Source organism: Scomber japonicus, chromosome 14 (assembly GCF_027409825.1).
Source record: "Scomber japonicus isolate fScoJap1 chromosome 14, fScoJap1.pri, whole genome shotgun sequence".
Lineage (NCBI taxonomy): Eukaryota > Metazoa > Chordata > Actinopteri > Scombriformes > Scombridae > Scomber > Scomber japonicus.
In genome coordinates this window covers 13,339,274-13,358,816 of record NC_070591.1, presented here as the reverse complement: position 1 = coordinate 13,358,816, position 19,543 = coordinate 13,339,274, and the positions used below count along the sequence as shown (strand labels likewise).

The 19,543-nt window shown below is 38.0% G+C and overlaps 1 protein-coding gene across 2 annotated transcripts in view; it reads right to left on the bottom strand.

Moving 5' to 3' along the window:
• Positions 1-1,927: 1,927 nt before the first annotated feature.
• The window catches only part of grid1a (glutamate receptor, ionotropic, delta 1a), a 236,733-nt gene continuing 219,117 nt past the window's right edge, over positions 1,928-19,543 (bottom strand). For both annotated transcript variants that reach the window (XM_053332793.1, XM_053332794.1), the window contains 5 exons: positions 17,871-18,009; positions 11,052-11,247; positions 7,714-7,880; positions 6,052-6,292; positions 1,928-2,365 (listed from right to left, as the gene is read on the bottom strand). In XM_053332793.1, coding sequence (XP_053188768.1) covers positions 1,928-2,365; positions 6,052-6,292; positions 7,714-7,880; positions 11,052-11,247; positions 17,871-18,009 — 1,181 coding nt within the window. The remainder of the gene's footprint in view (positions 2,366-6,051; positions 6,293-7,713; positions 7,881-11,051; positions 11,248-17,870; positions 18,010-19,543) is intronic.

The following is a 19,543-nucleotide window of genomic DNA, read 5'->3' as shown; positions in this document are numbered from 1 at the left end:
GAGAAGAAATCGGATCAGCCCAGCCAAGCTGAGGCATCCGAATTTTCTGAACCCCAACCCTGCACTGAGGACATTAATACTGTTTGCTTGAGTTTGGTTCTGGTTCTGGTTCTGTTCCGTGGATTCTTTTCCAGTTTTTTGTTAATTTGTGCTATAAAACTCTCTCCAAAACTTTATAAGGGTAAGCCAGTTATGCTAACTGGGGCTAGACGTCACAGAATACTTAGAAAATAGAAAATCCTCAGCATTGAGAAGCTGGAATAATATTTTTGCTTGCAACAAGATTTTAATGATTAATCAGTGATCAAAATAGCTATATATTTTTAAAATGCACATTTTATTCATCACTATTGCGCATTATGTTAACATAAGTGGATAACTATGGGGTGCCCGAGGCCCACTACTAGTTAAGTCTTGAAACACATAGCTACATCTGCAGTTAGATTTTGGCCAAAATGCTAAGAAAGTATTTTTTTTTTTAAAAAAGCACAACTATATGTTATGATGACTTTTTATTTTACATGTGTGACATTTTCTCCTGCTGGTTTATTATTTGTTTGGACTAATTACAGTTATGACTAGTATATGATTCTTAACCTCTAAACTGGAGTTAAGGCTACTCTGTGATTGATGCAGTTGGTTATAGTTGCTGTTCTCATTTAAACTATTTAGCTTCAGGCTATTTAGATTTAGGCTACTGAAAACTGCTGATAGATTACATTTTGCTTGGTCAGACACTTTCAATATAGGTCATTTGATAAGTTTGGTTTACCCAGTGATAACGCCAAATATCGGCAGGAAAAACAGATTTTTTTTCTGCATACACCCACAAATGCACACCATGACACTGACCATCTTTGCCCCCTTGCCAGCTAAGTCTTACTAATGTTTTCGATCCAAACTACATGTCCATGTGGTTCCCACATGCTGGGACTTGCATGAGGGTCCAGTTTGTTCATATAGGCCCTGTGTGTGTGTCTGCTTGGGTTACTGGTGGTGTTACAGTGGGTGAAATGGGCTCAGTGTGAGCACATTTTTTGAATCCCCAGATGGACCACTTGTTGTTTCTCTTTATTGAGTACGTGCTGTTAGTTGAGCCCGGGTGGACCACAAGTGAGGTCTTTATGGGCATAACTCGGCATCAGTGGATTGACCATGGGTAAAATGGGCAATATGTTTTTCAGGACATTATTTCCCTTTTCCCAATCCCAGTCGCTGGCTTGAACTGGTAAGGAGGAAGTCTTTTCACAATGGTAGCCATTTATATGAAGCTCTTTTTTTTTTTACAAATAAAAATGCAATTTTCTCTTGCCCCCATGCACCCAAAGATTTTTAACCATGAGCACTCACTTTCCTCCCGTGGTCTCAAACACTATTTTATCAGTGATCCCAGAGTCACAGATACACACTGACGGCATAACACTGATAGTCTAAATGTTTTCAAGCACACATCTCCATGTTTTTGTATTATACTTTTTATTTTTTTCATATGAAACAAATCAATTCTTCCAATGTCTTTGAAGTGTGAAATGTCTTTTTTATCATGAATTCTCACAGTACATTCAGTTAATGTTGATCTGAAAGAAAACATCTTTGAACTTGGCACTTAGAAAACAACCACAAAGAATTGTCACCTTTATTCATTTAGAACAAAATTTACAAAGCCATTCAAACAGTCATTTTTTTAATACTTTTATGTTTTTTAAACTCAACTGTTGAGAATATTCAAAATACACTTTTTAATGTTGCTTCTCTCTCTCTTTGTACTTACAAATATGTACAGTAAAGTCTTGTCGTATGTTGTCCCACCTGCTCGTCATCACTGGGAATAAAAATCCTTTTTTTTGTGTTTTATTTATATCTCTTCACACTGCTCAGCTCTCCATTCTTCTTTTTGAGCGCGAGTGTCTGTGAATGTTTGGTGTGCTCAGATGGATGTCCCGTGGCTGGGCTCACTGGCTTCTGGGATGGGTCCTCCTGGCACTGGTTGGTAGGACATTGGCATGGGTGTCTTGACTGGGCTCTGCCGGAAGAGCCCCCCGTTGGGTGCCCTGTGTTTGCAGCGGATAGAGGGCATGGTGGCACTGCTGAGTGGCAGGGGCAAGGTCCTGCCACCGACTGCGCCCAGTGTCCTTCCTGCCCCATGACCCTCCTGGAGGAAGGTGGTCACAGAGAGAGGTGGTGGCCCCCGATGGGATGGGTAGTCCCTTGCAGACAAGACCTCCAGGGACTGGCTGGGCTGCATGCTGCCAATGTCCAGGGCAGAGATCTCGATAGACTGGCCTGGCAGTTGCTTGTGGGCCAAATCTTCGTCCAGGAGGCTGTTCAAACGCTGGTGGACCTGTTCCAGGTTCACCTCTTTGTCCTGAAGACAAAGAAAGAAAGAAAGGAAGAAAGAAAGAGCCAGAGAGAGTGGAATAGATTTTAATGGAAAGAAGAGCAGGGATGTAATTAAGTAGAAGTGTGATAAAGGATAAAAAATGTGCAGTAAAAAAGGGTTAAGAGGTTTAAAGGAAGAATGGAATGGAGAGAGGGTGAAAAGACAGAGAGAGACAGATTACAACAATTGTTTGAAGTATGCTGTAATAACAGACCTGATTTCAGCTCCATTCAGGAAGCCCAAACATTTAAAATGAATAATATACTAGAATTGTTCAAGCAGCCGACATTAAAAGAGACATTACCTTAAAACACAAAATTTTAAATATGGGGTTGTAAAGGTAATGTCTCCACTTCTGAAATGAACGTAAACAAAGATGTCTCTTCATGCAGAAGTGTTAAAATTTTCTACACGATTAGTCCACACATCCACAATAGGTGACTCTTGCATGAAGAGCATCAGTGATTAACAAGCAATCCAATGACTGACTTTGTGAGACAATAAAATTAAAATGAAGACAAAAATAACTTGTCAGTTAATTGAGATAGTCGAAATTATAAAAGTCTTTTAAAGTGTTCTTGTTTTCGTTCATGAATGAGGCAACACAAATATGGGGGAGGAGAGGGAGAAGCCAAATAAAGCACATTATTAATCAGACATACGGTTTTTAACAAATGTTACCACGCCTGTTTTTGGCTGCATCCTGCCCTCCACACAGCAGTATATTATTTTCTCATCATGCACCCATTTAAGTTGAGACACACTGAAGACAGAAAAGACAAAACGAACAGCAAAAAACAGGGGAGACCATGAGGTGAGATGATAGATGAAACGACTAGAATCTACCCCTGCCCGGCCCCATGCCCCGCCCCTTCGCCCTGACACAGCCAATGACCATCCAGTAATGTCAGGCCGCTCCTGACCTGTGTCAAGAGCCTCAGCCTCCTCCCAGTCTCTCTCTCTGTCTGTCCATGTGTCCCGCCTCCCTTCTGGTGAAGCACTTATGTCATTATATGTCAATGGACCAGAAACCTTTTCCGGGCCATTATTCTTAGTGACCTGCTGGAAATAATAGACATCATACATAACCAAACGGTCCCATCAGAATCTGGATATTGACATATAATTGCAATAAATTGGTACTCAAACACTTAAAAAAATAGTTTATCATTTTGGAACAAATATATTTGCTTCTCTTTTAAAAGTTAGATGAGAAGAATGATAACACCCTCATATCTGTGTTTAGGTCCAACAGAAATTTCATCATCCCTCTTTGCAGTCAAAAATAATGTCAACATGTTTTTAAAAATATAGTTTTGTACTCATTGATATTATATAGTGGTATATGACAAAATATCAGAAACGCTCCTTTTCAGCTCCCGGGCTACTGGTGCTACACTGTATGGAACCGAGACAAAGCAGACAAACAGCTGTAGCTACAAGTACAGGTAGCTACAATAGGGATTTTGAATAGCAATGACTAAACCTGAATCTATTGCTTGTTGAGGAAGCTAAGATACAGGACAAGACATGTATTCATGATAGTAAGTTAGATGAGAAAGAGATTTAAGCAGGAAAGCTGATGCAGCTTGTTGTTCAGAGTCTGTGGCTCTTGTGTTTTGTAGCAGGATGCTATCAGGCTCAGTGCGACCATCTGCACATTATCCTTATGAGATTTAAATTGAATTGCTGTATTGAAATAAGGTCTCCAGCTATGTAAAGGGTTGGCAGAATGGTATTAGATCAAATAATGTTAAACTATGGGTCACAAACATAAAATCAAAAATCTCCTTTTTGTTTTGGTTTTTCTCAATTGACAACAGGTCAAATGGTTTAAAAAGCAGACGTGTCTGCTGTAGTACACAGAAAGAGGCAATTTAATTTCTTTAACTATGAAGCTATAGTCGGGATTGTCAGCTTAGCATAAAGACTAAGCAAGCAGAAAGAACTTCATGCTCCAGCTCCATAGATGATGCCCAGAGAGTGTTATCATTCCTCTCAAAAAAGAGAATAAGCATATTTCCCAAAATGTCAAATTATTCCTTTAAGTGGTTCATGTGCTTGGAGGATGGCTGTCATAATGCTCACATACTCTGTATTTGTGCTGTCATAGTGCTAGTGATGCTGTGATTACAATGATACTCCACCCAAATCCATTGAATATAAAACACTCTTGAAGGTGGCTGTAAAAAGTTTGGAATGTGAAGAACAGTATCTGTAGTCAGCTTGAATTTATAACTGTTAAACAGTGTATTTGGCCATATTTAATCATTTATTTAGATATTCATACGGTCTATAAAATATCAAAGAGGTGAAAAAGGCCCATGAACATTCCCAAGAAATGGGAAGATTGTGCTTGATTTAAGAGAAAACTAATTTACCTTGAGACTGAGCAAATGTGAAAAACAGCTTAAAACAGTGAATGTTTAACATTTTTTCATTATACAATAAGACCTTATTGGTCTGGACTATGTAGCCTACTGGAATAAGTTGATGCATCATTTTCATACATTACGCAGGTTTTGATGCTTTCTGTTTGCCAACATTGGATTTAATTGTAACCATGTAAACTGCAATTTTTACAGCCATATTTCAAAAACTACAGAGAGGGTTTGATGCTCTAAGGATACATTTTGGGTGAAATATCAGTTTAAGACATGTCTACAAACACAATGCTAAAGGTTATATCCATGATTATACTAAAAAACACATCAACAGTTGTAATAACTGAGACTGTGAATGTTTGGCTTTTGTGAAACTCACATGACAGCAGTATGTGGTTATTATGAGAGCAGCTGCACACACAAGTCTGAAATAGAACTCAACAGCAGTAACTCAAACTCTCATATGCACAAAAAAACAGCATTGGTTTGATTTACTGTGTTTTGTCAGGACAGGACTGGGCCTGAAATGTGTGTCCTTGTCCAGTGGTTCTTATTGGATTGTTGGACTGTTATGTCAAACAGGCAGGTCAAGGCTCTTTAGCGTCTGCTTTTGCTCACACTTTAGTTTAGGGATCCATGTCAAGCCTTAGTTATCTGGACACCTCATGCAGAGGGGCTGCCCAGTCGACAGCAGCAAGATGAAGTCAGAGCTCTACAGCCTTAAGACTTGAATGGATTAGCTAAAGAGAGCTATTGTACAACTGAAGCACTTATCGACTCAGAAGTACAATTTTAGTGTGTTTGTAATTCAACAATATATTTTCTGTTATTCAATCTGTGGTTCTCTCACATAAGCACCATTGACTGATTGTTCAACACAAAACTTAGGCAATTAATGGTTTTTATGTGTCACTATGAGAGAGAATCACAGTGAGTGTGTTTAAGAGAGAAGCCTTAGAGAAGTCCCTAACAAAGCACCCCAACCTTTCTCCCAACATGAGAAGGAATGAGTAGATTGATCACATGATGTCTGGACTATCATCAGGGGCACACCTATTATAACTGGGTGTACTGCAGCTCTACTAAATCGGGGCTGGCATCAGCGCCTGCTGGATCCATAAAGTAGAGTGTGGCAGTGGCATCTCTGGGCAGGACCGGGGGGCCCGGGGGTCTGGGTCTCGACCGGGGCCTTGGTGGGGCAGGGGGACCCGAGGTGGCCACCATGGCCCGGTTCTGGGTGAGCAGGCTTGGGCCTGGGCCCTGGCCCGGCGAGTTGCCAGTGGTCACCTCTTTGGGCTGCTCTCTCCGGCAGTGGTTGCTGTTCCACCAGGTCTCCAGTGCAGCCACCAGGAGGGCCAGCAGCAGCCCAGCAGCCAAGATACAGAACACGCCCGCAAAACTGTGGAGACGCAACGCCCTTCCCTCTGGCTGGGCATCTGCGTGGCTCTGCAGGTCACAGCGGCCTTTCTTCGGCCACCATTTCTGCTTCAAGATGTCGAGGTCGCCTTTTTCCTGAAGCTCTAATATCCTAAGTAGAAAGATTAAGTAGTTCTGTCAAACACAGTAGGTGCATAGTTTCATGCAACAGCGCCACAGGAAACATGCTTCAATAGCATTTAGTCATTATGTTAAACGCCAGCTAATCAAATGACAGAAATTAAATTTCAATTGATAACAATGAAGGAAAATGAGAAAATCAATAAAAGACAACTCAGAATGAGTGTAATTACATTATAATACTGTGTAGTCATGCATGCAATAAAATTAATGAAAAAGGGGAAAAAATAATGTTAATGTTCAGGTACTGTATTAGCATTGATTCTTAGTACTTTAAAGACCCACAGTTGATGTAAATGTAGAGATGATATTGATAGATTGCTGAAACAATTTCTAAATGCCAACAAAAGCTAAAACACCAGCTCTGTGTAAACAATACCAAGAAAAACAGTCACAACATCAAGATTAGTTTCATATCTAATTACATATATGTGGAAACAAAGGTGATACTACAGTCAGCCCATTAGTTAGTTCTCAGAGAACCAGGAGGAATGAATGGATGTTGTGGAGGAGAATGATGACAGCCTAGTACAAACAGGCGAGACTCTGAATCTGTCCCATTGGGGTGGTTAAAGCTCTGCACAGTAATTATTTAACCTCTTCAGCAGTGACTGGCACACATGTGTTTGTGCATCAGCTTGCACATTGATTCAGAGCAAAAAGTCACACTCAGACATGTGTACACAAAGCTGCCTAGGCTTTTGACATAAAGTCATTTGTACACATTTATATTCATGAAACATCAAAACTCCAGACACCCTAAAACGTTCACTATTTCCTTTCCTACAAGTGATGTATTTAAGATCTTTCAACAAGGCGCTGTGTGTAGTTTACAGGTGATCAATTCTCCCATTTGAGATGATGCCTCTGCTGAATTTATGTTACATGGAGGACATACTTTGCAGGTCTGATTTGAAATTCACTTCTATCAATCTTGTGAGACTACATTGGAGCAACACATTGTATCTGGAGAAAAAAAGAGATGAACCAAACACACAAACAGGAAAATAAAATAGACTGAAAATATGACATTTTTGCTTTCAATCTTCATGCTCAAGAGAAATGAATGAAAAATGTTAAAGCTGCATAAAGACATTATAACTGTGCTTTTCGTGTGGTCTTGACATCAATTCATGCATGCATGCTTGCCTAATCCAACAAATTTAAAATTATTATTATTATTGTTGTTTAAAGAAATAGTTCAACTTCTTTTGGGAGATACACATATTCATTCCAACCTCCAGGCAATCACTGCTGTAAGCCAAGACACAGTCCAGCACACAAACCTGTTGTATTTACACCTCATGTTTTGCAATGATTAAATAAAGGGGATATAAGATGCTATCATTGTTTTTTTCACAATTAATATTAAACTCTATACAAAATACATACTTCTGAGAGAAGAGGTCTCTGTATGGACTGCCGTGCTGCAGGGCCATGCCATAGCCTCTGGTGCTCATGCCGTTTCCGGCTACAGTCAGAGTGCAGTCGTCATCTGTCAGAGCGGCGTATTCCACCACTGCCATGTCCCACAGAAAGGCATACGACTCTCGCTTTGTCTAAATATTTTAACAAAAAATCCCAAGACACACAAACACACAAAGGAGAATTAGGTGAAGATGTGTTTAAAGCACAGTGTCACTAACTTTGGTCTTTGCTCACTTAGCTCTTTGACAAAGATCAGTTCAAGATTGTACAGACAGGCAAAAAACTCTTCTGCTATACAGTTATATACAAGTTCAAACTATCCAAAATAATCCTCTCAAAGGTGCACTGTGTAGAGTTAAGGGGCATCTAGTGTAACAGACTTGGCAGAAACAGAATGTAATATTCATAATTATGTTTAATGAATATACACTACCTGGCCAAAAAAAAGTCACCACCAAAAAAAAAAGGTCATACACTCTAATATTTCGTTGGACCGCCTTTAGCTTTGATTACGGCGCGCATTCACTGTGGCACTGTTTCAATAAACTTCTGCAATGTCACAAGACTTATTTCCGCCCAGTGTTGTATTAATTTTTCACCAAGATCTTGTATTGATGATGGGAGAGTCGAAAACTGCGTAAAGCCTTCTCCAGCACATCCCAAAGATTCTCAATGGGGTGAAGGTCTGGACTCTGTGGTGGACAATCCATGTGTGAAAATGATGTCTAATGCTCCCTGAACCACCCTTTCACAGTTTGAGCCCGATGAATCCTGGCAGTGTAATCACCTGGAAATTAGAGTTAGGGTTTGAGTTTGAACCCTTTCACAGTGCCCACCATAGCACTGTCATGTTTTTACAGCATCCCGGAATGGACAAACCAAACACTTACACTTAAGTTTCACGACCACGATAAGTTCTCCTACATACTTGGAAGGGGAGGGGAGAGATATTCAGTTTATTGCAATCTGCAGCATAACAGCTAGATTTCACACTGAACCTTTATAGATGCAGACTGTGACTGAAGGACTGTAGCTTTTAAGTAAAGTGAAAAATGCATTGTCTGTATTGTCATATACAAATCCTATTACTATTTACTTAGATTTTCATGGTTAAACCTGCCTATTTATCATCATTTTCCCTTTTATGTGCCCAACATTATGTTTGAATCCAAATAACATTTACCTCAGGCTTTGATTTATCACATTTGGAGAGAATTATAAAAACCTGACTGTGTGACTTCATTTATCTTTGCATTTTACTGGGACCCCTGTAATAAAGGGCACATGGTACACAGAAAGATTATTTTGCAGTGGAAATAGCATTGAGTGGAACAAACAATAGATCTCAGTCAGTATGCGAAAACATATTTGCACATAAATTAGCATACGAATTTTGCCCCCCTCATTATACTAAATGTTGTATAGCATGCACAACACCCAATTTCTTTACAAAGATGATGCAAATAGTTGCATCCCTATTTTTTCTAGCATTGCATTACTCTTTTATAAGACATGATCATGTGCTGTAGCCTCAAGCGCATAACGGAGAATATGTAGAACCACAAATGAAAATCTGTCTGAAATCCTTTTGGATTTACATTTTTTTGTGTATATAACCACACTGCTCTGGCTTTCTTCCCTGTGGTGTTTATACATCTTACATATTCCAAAGAAGACTGTGCTGTCAACAAATACAGCTGCACAACATTTTCACCTCACATCTCGTTAGGACAACACAACGCTCCCTCACCTTTTAATAAATCAAGAGATCACATTCTCATCAAACTACTTTATAAAGTGAAATCAGAATGAGGTACATGCAGTAGTTTGTGGTTTGTGAGCTATGAGGAGCTTTGTAGTAATTCAGTAATTAAAATGGCTTCTCATCAAATATGTTTGGAGTTGGATTAAAAACTGAGAGATGTTTGCCAATTGATGTATGTAACTGTACTTGATTACACCAATAATAAAGCAGTTTAATGAAAAGTGTTTATGTCTAGACTTCACTGTAATTTGTTTAATTATGGATTGTTCCTCAATCTGCAGTTTGTATGTGTAAGTGTGGGAGAAGTTGTGTGTTTGTGCTTTATTGGTCAAAAGAAGATAGAGGAGAGGAGACAGAGGAAAGATTGTGTGAAATTTAAATTCAGTAGCCTTGTTAGTTAGTTTGATTTCAAAAAACGACAATTCAATAGATTCAAAGTATCACTTTGCTCTCTTACTCCTGTGAATCAGGGATGGTAATTATTTCACTTTCAGTTTGTTCTTATCTGGTTTTTGTCACGGCAAAACGCTACAGTTAATTATCATCAAGACTGAGCATATGTTTCATAGTAATCATTCATTCATAGTATAATTCAAATTCTAATACAATTTATTTATCAGGGCTTACAGTTTCTGTAAATCAAGACAATCTGTTGATTACCTGCTCCTTTCTTGCAAAAATGTAGTTACAGTACACTTACCAAGCACTTTATAAGGAACATCTGTACAATCTAATGCAATCCAATACAACAGCTCTGCCATAAAGTTTACTTATATGAAGCTTATACATTTTTAGTTTTTGTTGGCATTGTTATAAAGATGATAATTCTACTTTATATTTACTATATAATTTGTAGTTGGTGCTACACTGGAATGCATTGTGTTGAAAAGTGTTCCTAATATTTTGTCTACTGCATTAACATATTTGAGGTAAACAAAATATTCGGGCTAAGCTGTTGATTGCATTAAATTAAGTTTGTTATGAACACCTAACAAACTGAAACTGAACTGAAATTACTTGTTATACAATTAACACTTCATTTACACTAAATGAAGTGTAAATGTTCTTTTAAAAATAATAATCTCAGAGATCTGCCAGTTGGCAGTTTGCACTTTGGATGCAACACGAAACTGAGACCGGGAAAAAAAACAGTATGCCGCTTCACACACAAGTGAGTTGAAGAGTGACTCTATTGTGTTCGCTCCACCTACCGTCTCTGGAGGACCAACCACTGCTGGACAATGTGCCAATAATTGTGCACCGCTTATGATTGTTCCTGGGAATTATGCCACTGACACCTAGTTTGCAATACTGCAACAGCTTTCATCAGTGGGCCATAGGCTTAATCACCATTGTGTTACCTCATTTGGTGATAAATAGCGACTTAACAGACATCTCTGTGATTATTACTCTAAGAAGATTGTTTCCCAGTGAACAGTATATAGAAAAGAAACCTACAAAAGTCCAACAACATGTAACATGAGTTAAAAGTGTTCAGACATACATATTGGTTGTGAAGTCTAAAATAAATGCTCACCTTCTTGATACCCTCTGATGGGCTGGAGACGGAGTGCTCAAAGCCATTGTTTTTGTTGATGGTCTTCCAGAGCTCAGCGTATGTACTGTCCTGTTCCAGAGGATTGGTGCCTTTGGCCTGGAAATACTCATACACAGCTGAGTCCCTGACTGTTCCATACATGAGATCCGCCTGCTTGGACAGGTCCTGGAAAGACCTGCAGTCAGAGTCATATCAGCAGGTTAGTTTATCAGATTTCATAGAGGACTGTGATGGAAAAACAGAAAACCATTTTTAATTAAAACCCTTTTTTTTCTTTGATAATATCTTTTAAAGAGACTGTAGAGAACTAAGCTACTATATTTGTAAAATATCATACAAACAGTTACTGCAGCACACAATTCAGATTCAGATTTTATCTACCTGGGCAAACTATCTTTGTAGAGCCTATGTATGGGAAACATTACAGTACGAGTCAAAACTGACATACTGCAGGGAGTATGTCAGTTTCTGAAATGACAAACGTGTCCTGTTGTGATACCAATATGATGCAACAGATTACACACTTACGAAACACTTGTGGTATTAAGTCAGGAAATATGCATGTTCAAAACACTTGACTATTAAACAATTAAATTACTAGCTTTTGTCTTTATGAATAACATTTGTATGCAAATGTGATGTGTCATAATATCTGACAAATTCAGACAAATACACTTCCTACGAGGGGTCAACAAACAAATCTTCCATTATCCTGTATGCATAATTTATTTTGTAATAGTGATACAGTACATGCAGTTCCTTGACAAGTATAATTTCTAAAACACCAGTTGAGAAACAGTCCATAGAGAAAACAGTCAGATGGGAATGTCTGTTTATCATTATCTTAATTAATATATGGCACTACTGTATATGTAGGATTTGAAAACATGTGACTCTGATGCCCACACCAGTATAAGAAAAGACACTGTGTTAGAAAGCAGTTCACATTGCTACCAACAGTCTCCTCATTACACCCCCTAAGCCATATGTTTTAGCTCATATACAGAATTTTCCCTCTATTTAGAATCAAGGTTTAACTCCCTTGTGGTTTGCTCCATCCAATCAATATGCCTAAAACTGCCACCCCCATCTTTTATGCACATTGGAGTACATAACTAATCAGTGCTCTCTTTATCAACCAAATTAGCTGCACCTGTAGTGTGCTGCCTCTGATAGCGATGCCAACACTTTCCCCAACCACCACTAACTGCAGTACCATGACTCCAACTAGATTCAGTGTAATGATCACCAGGTTGCGGGGTTAAGTTGCTGACTAATTACGGGGTTCATCCCCTTGATTGAGCATTATAGCTAAAAGATTCTGCAGCAAACTCTTTCACGAACAATCCTTAATATGTTAAACTGGTCTCACCTGATTGAAATTCCCACTATGCAGATGTTGTATGGGCAATAAGACACCGGGCTCCTTGCAGAAGCTATATTTCATATGTAAATATAATTGCCAATTTTTTACAGAATCATATTTGCTAAATGCAAGTGTCCTGGTAATTAGAGTTTGCTTCCAAAGGAATTTGAATGGCAATCTACCCAGAAGATTACCTTCTACCTGGACTGATATTGGGTTGATATGTTTAACATGCTGCCTATGCATTTTCTTTATTTCTTCAGAAAATCAACACATTACAGTAGCATCAGACTGTTTATACAACTAACACTGTTTTCTCTCCAATTCCAATAAAAAAAAATGAGAGAATCGAATAGCTTATCTCAAGATGATGATGTTGGACTAATTCAACCATTTAATTAGAAGCCGGTGTAGCAGTGGTTGTTGGGAAAGAGCAAGCGAGAGAGACTGAAATGACTGATTAGATGTTTCATGGTCTCCAACTTATTCTGTCCGATTAAACAGCAAGATTTACTGCATGGAGTAAAATATTCAGCCTCAATTTTGTCTAACAGCTTACTTTTATCTAACTACACAAACAATGTGAACCATAGCAAGTTGTCGAACTACAGACAGCACCATAAAATATTTGTATCTACCAGCTGCAGTGAATGGAATAAATACAGGAGGTGAAAGGCCCTGTGCGGTCAGAAAAAATATCAAACAACAGACAGATGGAGGAACATTTATAAATCAAAGATACAGTCAAATTAAACGGCTAACAAGTGATTTAATTGGGCTATTCAAAGTAGATGCATGTACTGAGGACATCCTGTCACGTACTTGAAGCACTTTCCCGTCTTTCTCTTTTCTTTCTCTTTTCTTTCTCTTTTCTTTCTCCAAGCAGTGCAACATACACTTAAATTACAATCAATATCTCTGTTCATTACCTATAATGGCCAAACAAAGGCTGAAAGAAGTACACCAACAATCATACATACAAACACTACACATTGAATTTCTCTTGGTTTCCTATTTATCTGCCACAATGAAAAGAAAAGAACATCCTCTCTTTTTCATGTGTGCATGTTACTAATTTCCTTCTGTTGTAATCAAATGTGCTTAATAGCTGGCTCAGCATGGATACATTTAGCTTTATTAATGCAGAATTGGCAAAAGTAGCAACACATTTAATTTGGAGCTATGTTATAGCCTTAATTTTTGAGTTTCAACCATTGGTTTATTGCAATTTACAGTCTTAGAAAATTATATTGATTGTTTGCTATATTTCTTTTTATTCTTCGTCTTTTTAGCCTTGCTTTGTGAGGAACTTCACTATATAAATAAAGTTGATTTGGTTAAAACAGCATAAAAACAAAAGAGCCAAAGAATTCCCTTTAATTAGGATTATCTTGTGATATCCCAAAGGACAAAAAAGTTTTGAAACTAATCTGACATTCTCTCTTTTACTGACTCAGGAGAACAACACAAAAATAGTTTTACATTGCAGAACAATATTTCACCTCCGTGCTCCAGGGTGTAGGCGTTTGTAAAAGCTTATTTACAGACAAACAAAAGGCGAAAAAGCCACGGGTTTGAAGTGTTTGAAGACATTTTCTAAAATGTTGGCTTTAGTAAGTATTTTCAGAAAAAGTGGATATCTGATCCCATCAGACCAAATTAAATCATCCACACAAAGGCAAGCACACATAAGAATGCACCCAGTGGAAGATACAAACTGTATCTACAAGGAAGCTATTTTGTCTCTTTTGGCACTTGTAAAAACTCTTGCTGCTGCTTTTTGGCTTTATATCAGTACCTTTAACTGACTCTTGGAAGAATCATAAAAACAACTTGACTTATGATGTTTTCCAAATGAAGGAGCTGAACTGCACCACCACTCCATCTGCTTTTTAAAATGTATATTATATCTGTCAGAAAAGTTTGAACACTGTATTTATGTTGTCGGACAATTTGCCATTTTTTTCATGATAAACCATTCCCGTGTAGTGAAGATATTTGTGATTTGCAAATTTGGACGTTTTTTTCTGACCCTAACCCAGAAAAAAGTGGCCATGACTGGGTTTGAATACATTCGATTAAATTAAAACCTAGGTTATCATCTTTCATATGCATAAAAAAAGACCTAGCATTTATAGACAATGTTGCTCATGGAGTTAGAGCACAAAGAGATAAAATGACACAGAAAGCATTGAGAGAACCCTCAACTTACAATACATATGGAGAGGACAATGAAAATCATCCATTGTAATAAAGCAATGCAAATTACATTTCCCTTATGTCTACCTTGACATGGGCCCATACAAGCCTGCCTTTCCACTCAACCATGGTGACTGCCAGGAAGCAAGGGCCTGGTTGTATGGTGTCATGCATTACAAAGTATATTGTCATTCTTGCCTCTAACATTCTTGCACTACTTTTAGCAGAGAGAATAAAGTGCTTAAAACATGTTTTCACCCTGTTTCTAAAAAGCTTCCCACTCTGTGACCTGCCCCCTGACTGTGTCCTCTGGGACAGACAGTGTTGCATGTTGTATCCCCATGGGAGTGGCAAGTACCCTTCTTTTTTCTAGCGAACATTAAGCCAAGGGCACCAATGGCCCCACATAAAAGATCAAATTTACAGTGTAAATTTCCTGTGGCATCTGTCCTCCAATGGTCTACGATGGTGCAAAAACAGTTGCCATCCCAGTTTGCCTGACCTTTAGGCCTGTCTGTGAAAATGATACAAAGACAGCAAGTTCCCCCTCTCTGAGGGAGGGTATGTACACAACATAAAAATCAGGTCGTAGAGGGCTCAATTTGACCTCAGAGAACTAAGGTTGCAATGCCTAACAAGTGATTAATTCAGAAAAAAGTTAAGGACATCTAAGGACTAATCCAAAGTTGCCCACCCGGTCTTTTATGTGGTAAATTGTGTTGGGCAAAACAAGCTAACTTTGGCGCTAACTCTCTTCACTTTTCCAGCAGTTGGGGAAACATCAGACGTGACTTTTCTTTGTCTAGAGAAGCTGCAGCATTTATTAACTGACACACTGTAGCCTGTGTTGGACATTTACTGCCAGATTGACAATTTACTGCTAATCTTTTCCTCTGCTCCACTTGCCTTAACCCTCATTTTTCTGCCACTTGCTCTCACACCACCACTCACTTGCTACACAGACACACATTACACACTGTCCTATCCCTTAAAAGGAGATACGCTATCAGGAGTTTCCTGGGCAACAACACAGAGGTTTTGTAAGAGAGCTGCACAAAGACGCCCCAAAATGCTATTGATTTCTGAATTAATGACTATTTGAAATTATTTTTGGCATTAAGAAAAAGGATTCTTTTTGGTCTGGCGGCCTGCCAGACACTGGTGTTTTGTATTTATTAATCTTGATACAAAAGTAAATCTTTCATTAATGTGCCAAATTGACTATAGGTAATGATGGGACTCTCAGTCTCTTAAATGATCTTGGAAAAACATTAAGTGGGCAGGTAGAGAACCACAGACAAGGGCCAATTTTTTCATTAAATCAAATAACTTTCATTCTGGAGGTCTCAGGTGTTATTTTCTCCGTAATAAAAGCAGCAATCAATTTGCTGGTCAGATATGACCAAAAATTAATCAACATGTGAATCCACCTGTCCTCAGTAAGACCATGACATTTTTTTCTCCACATAATTTAGAGTTTAGGGGGCAGATCTACTAAGCCTACTGGAAAATTGTACTTTGCTTCACAAAATATTGTGTCACAAGAAGTTTCAAGAGTATTACTAACACAGATTATGTAATTGGGAAGTGGAGCAGCAGAGTTAATTTGAATGCCCTACTTCTAAGTGAGACCTGATGCTGAGCAATTTAGGAGGCGTCTTGTGCATGTCAGGAAAGCAATTAAGTGCTATGGAAATAGTAAGTTCTCTTCTACCTGAGCTTGAAATACTAGTTGGAGAAATGTATAAACATTTTGGAATTGCAATCATATCCTCTATGCCCACATACTCTATTCAAGGCAAGGCAACTTTATCTATATAGCACATTTCATACCCAGAGTAATCAGTGCTTTACAGAGACAAACAACAAAACAGTTAGTGTGTGAGAAAAAAATATAGACTTTTGAAGATTTATTAGCTTTTAACTCCAGAACATGTTATCTCTCAGGCTCGTTAGCTTCAAAATCTGTTGGGTATTAACAAACTAGTGAATCCCTCACAGGGAACGTTTTATATCAAGTATTTGCTACTGAGAACAGCTAAGTTTGGATTGTTCTAATTCAAAATTTGCTCACAATGTAGTTCCCACCACCTCCTACAGTAACTCCTTCATATAATTATTTGCAGTTATATTGATTTTATTCCCTAAAATGTATGAAATGTAAGATGTGAAAGATGAGTTAACACATGCAGACAAGGTCTCTTCACAGGTGAGCTGTGTGCTGTTTAGCATTCACTCTCTTTCTCCTCACATGTCCACATGGCTATTTGTTCAACAGTAGACAGAACCAATACAATCAAATACCTCTCTGCCCATTCTATTGGGAGAGACAGCACACCAAATTGGATTTACTGACAAATAACATTTGGACTGAGGACAGGCTAGTTGTTAGGCAGTGGGTCAAAAATTACAGAAAAGCAGACAGACCAAATACTCTGTATCAAGTGCAGCTGACAAGAGATCCACACAGATGAGCCTCAGTTCCAGCAGTTATTGCTGTAGTCAAAATTACCACGACATACTGTATGTTATACTATGTTTTGAAATATATTAATCCACTATTAGTTTAACTTAACAAAAGATGTAACTAGTGTCCAAACAGTGTCATTTTATACAAAAAAAATCATTTTATACAAAAATGTCTATTGTTAAACTGTAAAATATTGGAATTGTTTTACTCCCTAATATCAGTATCAACTCCAAAACTCTGGGTTCTGTATTTATAATAAAATAAAGTCATACTCCAAGAGACATACACTCAAGGTTCACAAAGACAATGTTTACATAAAAGCATGCACAAGTGCTCAATGCACATAATGTCTTTAGAGTTGAGGAAATATATTAGTATTTTTATAGAGAGTCATTGTACTGAGCTATATTTAAGTGGACCAGTTTCTTCAGTGATTGAAAATATAGTTGCATACAATCATTTTCATATATTCACATTGACACACATGCAGTGTTTGATAATGACTTTACAGAAGTGCTATTTCACAGTAAGATTGATACAAAAATAAAAAAATAATTGCTGCAAGTGCAATTTATGTGCTTTTGACATCCATACCACAGAATAATGGGTTTGTACAGCACATATACTTGGAGAACATCATTAATACATGATTCACTCCTTTTCTGCAAGTTAAATTCGCTGTTGTGTCAGTGTTTCATAATAACTGAACTTAAGTTCAGACAATGTGATTAAAAAAAAGTGAATTGAAGGTATTGTATCTTACCGGACAGCGTTGTCCATGCGTGACACAGTGAGGTAGGCAGCAAGGTTAGCTGTGTAGGACGAACACACGATGAGGGTGAAGAGCCACCAGCTGCCCATAACGATACGCAGAGCCACCGACCCCAGGATGGAGTCACTGCCTGTGGAGGCGCAGGCATAAACACACAGGTATAATAACTGCATGCAGAGGGACTCATTATCATCATCATTTTTACAATCTAGTGTACAGCATCACATTACTTATCAACACACAATGATATATAGCATCTAGGGCTGCAATTGAAGAATCAATGAATCTGACAATTGTTTTCTTAATTAATTGATTTATCATTTGGTCAAAACATCATAAAAGAGTGATACATTTAAAATGAAATCTGACATTTCACTGTTTTGTCCATACAACAGTTTACTATAATGTAAAACCCAAGAAAGCCATCAGTTTCTCCCATTGGAGACCCTGGAGTCAATTGTTTGATTTCATTTCTTTCAAACAACTAATTGACTAATTGTTACAGCTCTCATCTTATCCCTTAACTAGCATGAATACCACTAACTGACAAGCACTGAAATCCCATTTAAAGAACACATTTTGTATATGTGATGTCAAGCCAGTGTTGAAGTAAGGTAATGCTGCCAAAATGTGTAGGCATGCTTTATTATCAGGTCTTGTTGCCCAATTTTATTATTTCAATTACTTCTTATATTACAAGAGAGCCAAGAAAATAAAGGCTTTTTAAATTAATACAGCATGTTCTGAGTGACAGGGATTATTTCCAGCATTTCAAATAAGTCTTTAGGAGATTGGTGACCTCAATGAGAAAACTGAAAATGACATTGTGTGTGCGTGTGTGTGCATGTGTTCAAGTGTGTTAGGGTGTGGGGGTAGGAGGGGGGCTCTGGAACACCAACGTTACACTTTCTCTTCTAAGAAGGATTTCTGTGTCTTTTCTGCATGTTTATAACAACCTATCTCTGAGCAATGACTTGGTACAGTGTTCTCATCAAACTCTTCTTTTTTTCTAGGTTTGAAAATGTGACTTTGGAGATAAAATATAATATTCTAAATATATTAAATGAACTAATAAGCATATAGGTGAGCCAACTACTCATTTTACACTCTACTGACTCATTTTATTTATACATTTTAGATCACACAACTTTTGGTGTTAAAGCTGCTACAAGTTGTAATTTGTATCACTTCTGGTACAATACTCATATCTGAATGCAGCAGTTGACTTATTTTGTGTAATTACTGTAAGTTTTTATCATTTATGTTCCCATGGGCTTAGTGCATTCAAAACCATCTACCCTGAAATGTTACACACAGACTTGTATATTCTATTACACATCCCAATCCAATTCTTTTCAAAGAGTGCAGTACTCATTTATATTCATTCAATATTCACTCTTTTTAACGTGCTTCCCTTCATGTCTTTAATCCCTTTGGGGGGGAAAGACTGGTTCCTCACATTAGCTTTTCTATCTCAGTTTCTCTCTGTCATACTGACTCTTTCTCTCCAAATATCCAAAAAACAGCTTATGAGGTGCATGAGAAAAATGTCAGCATACATTCTAATTTTGAAGAGTAAAGCCATAGAAATGTCATCTGAAAGATTCAGGAGTGTGAAATGTAATGAAAACATATTTGTCTGAAAGTGTCACAATCAACACAGC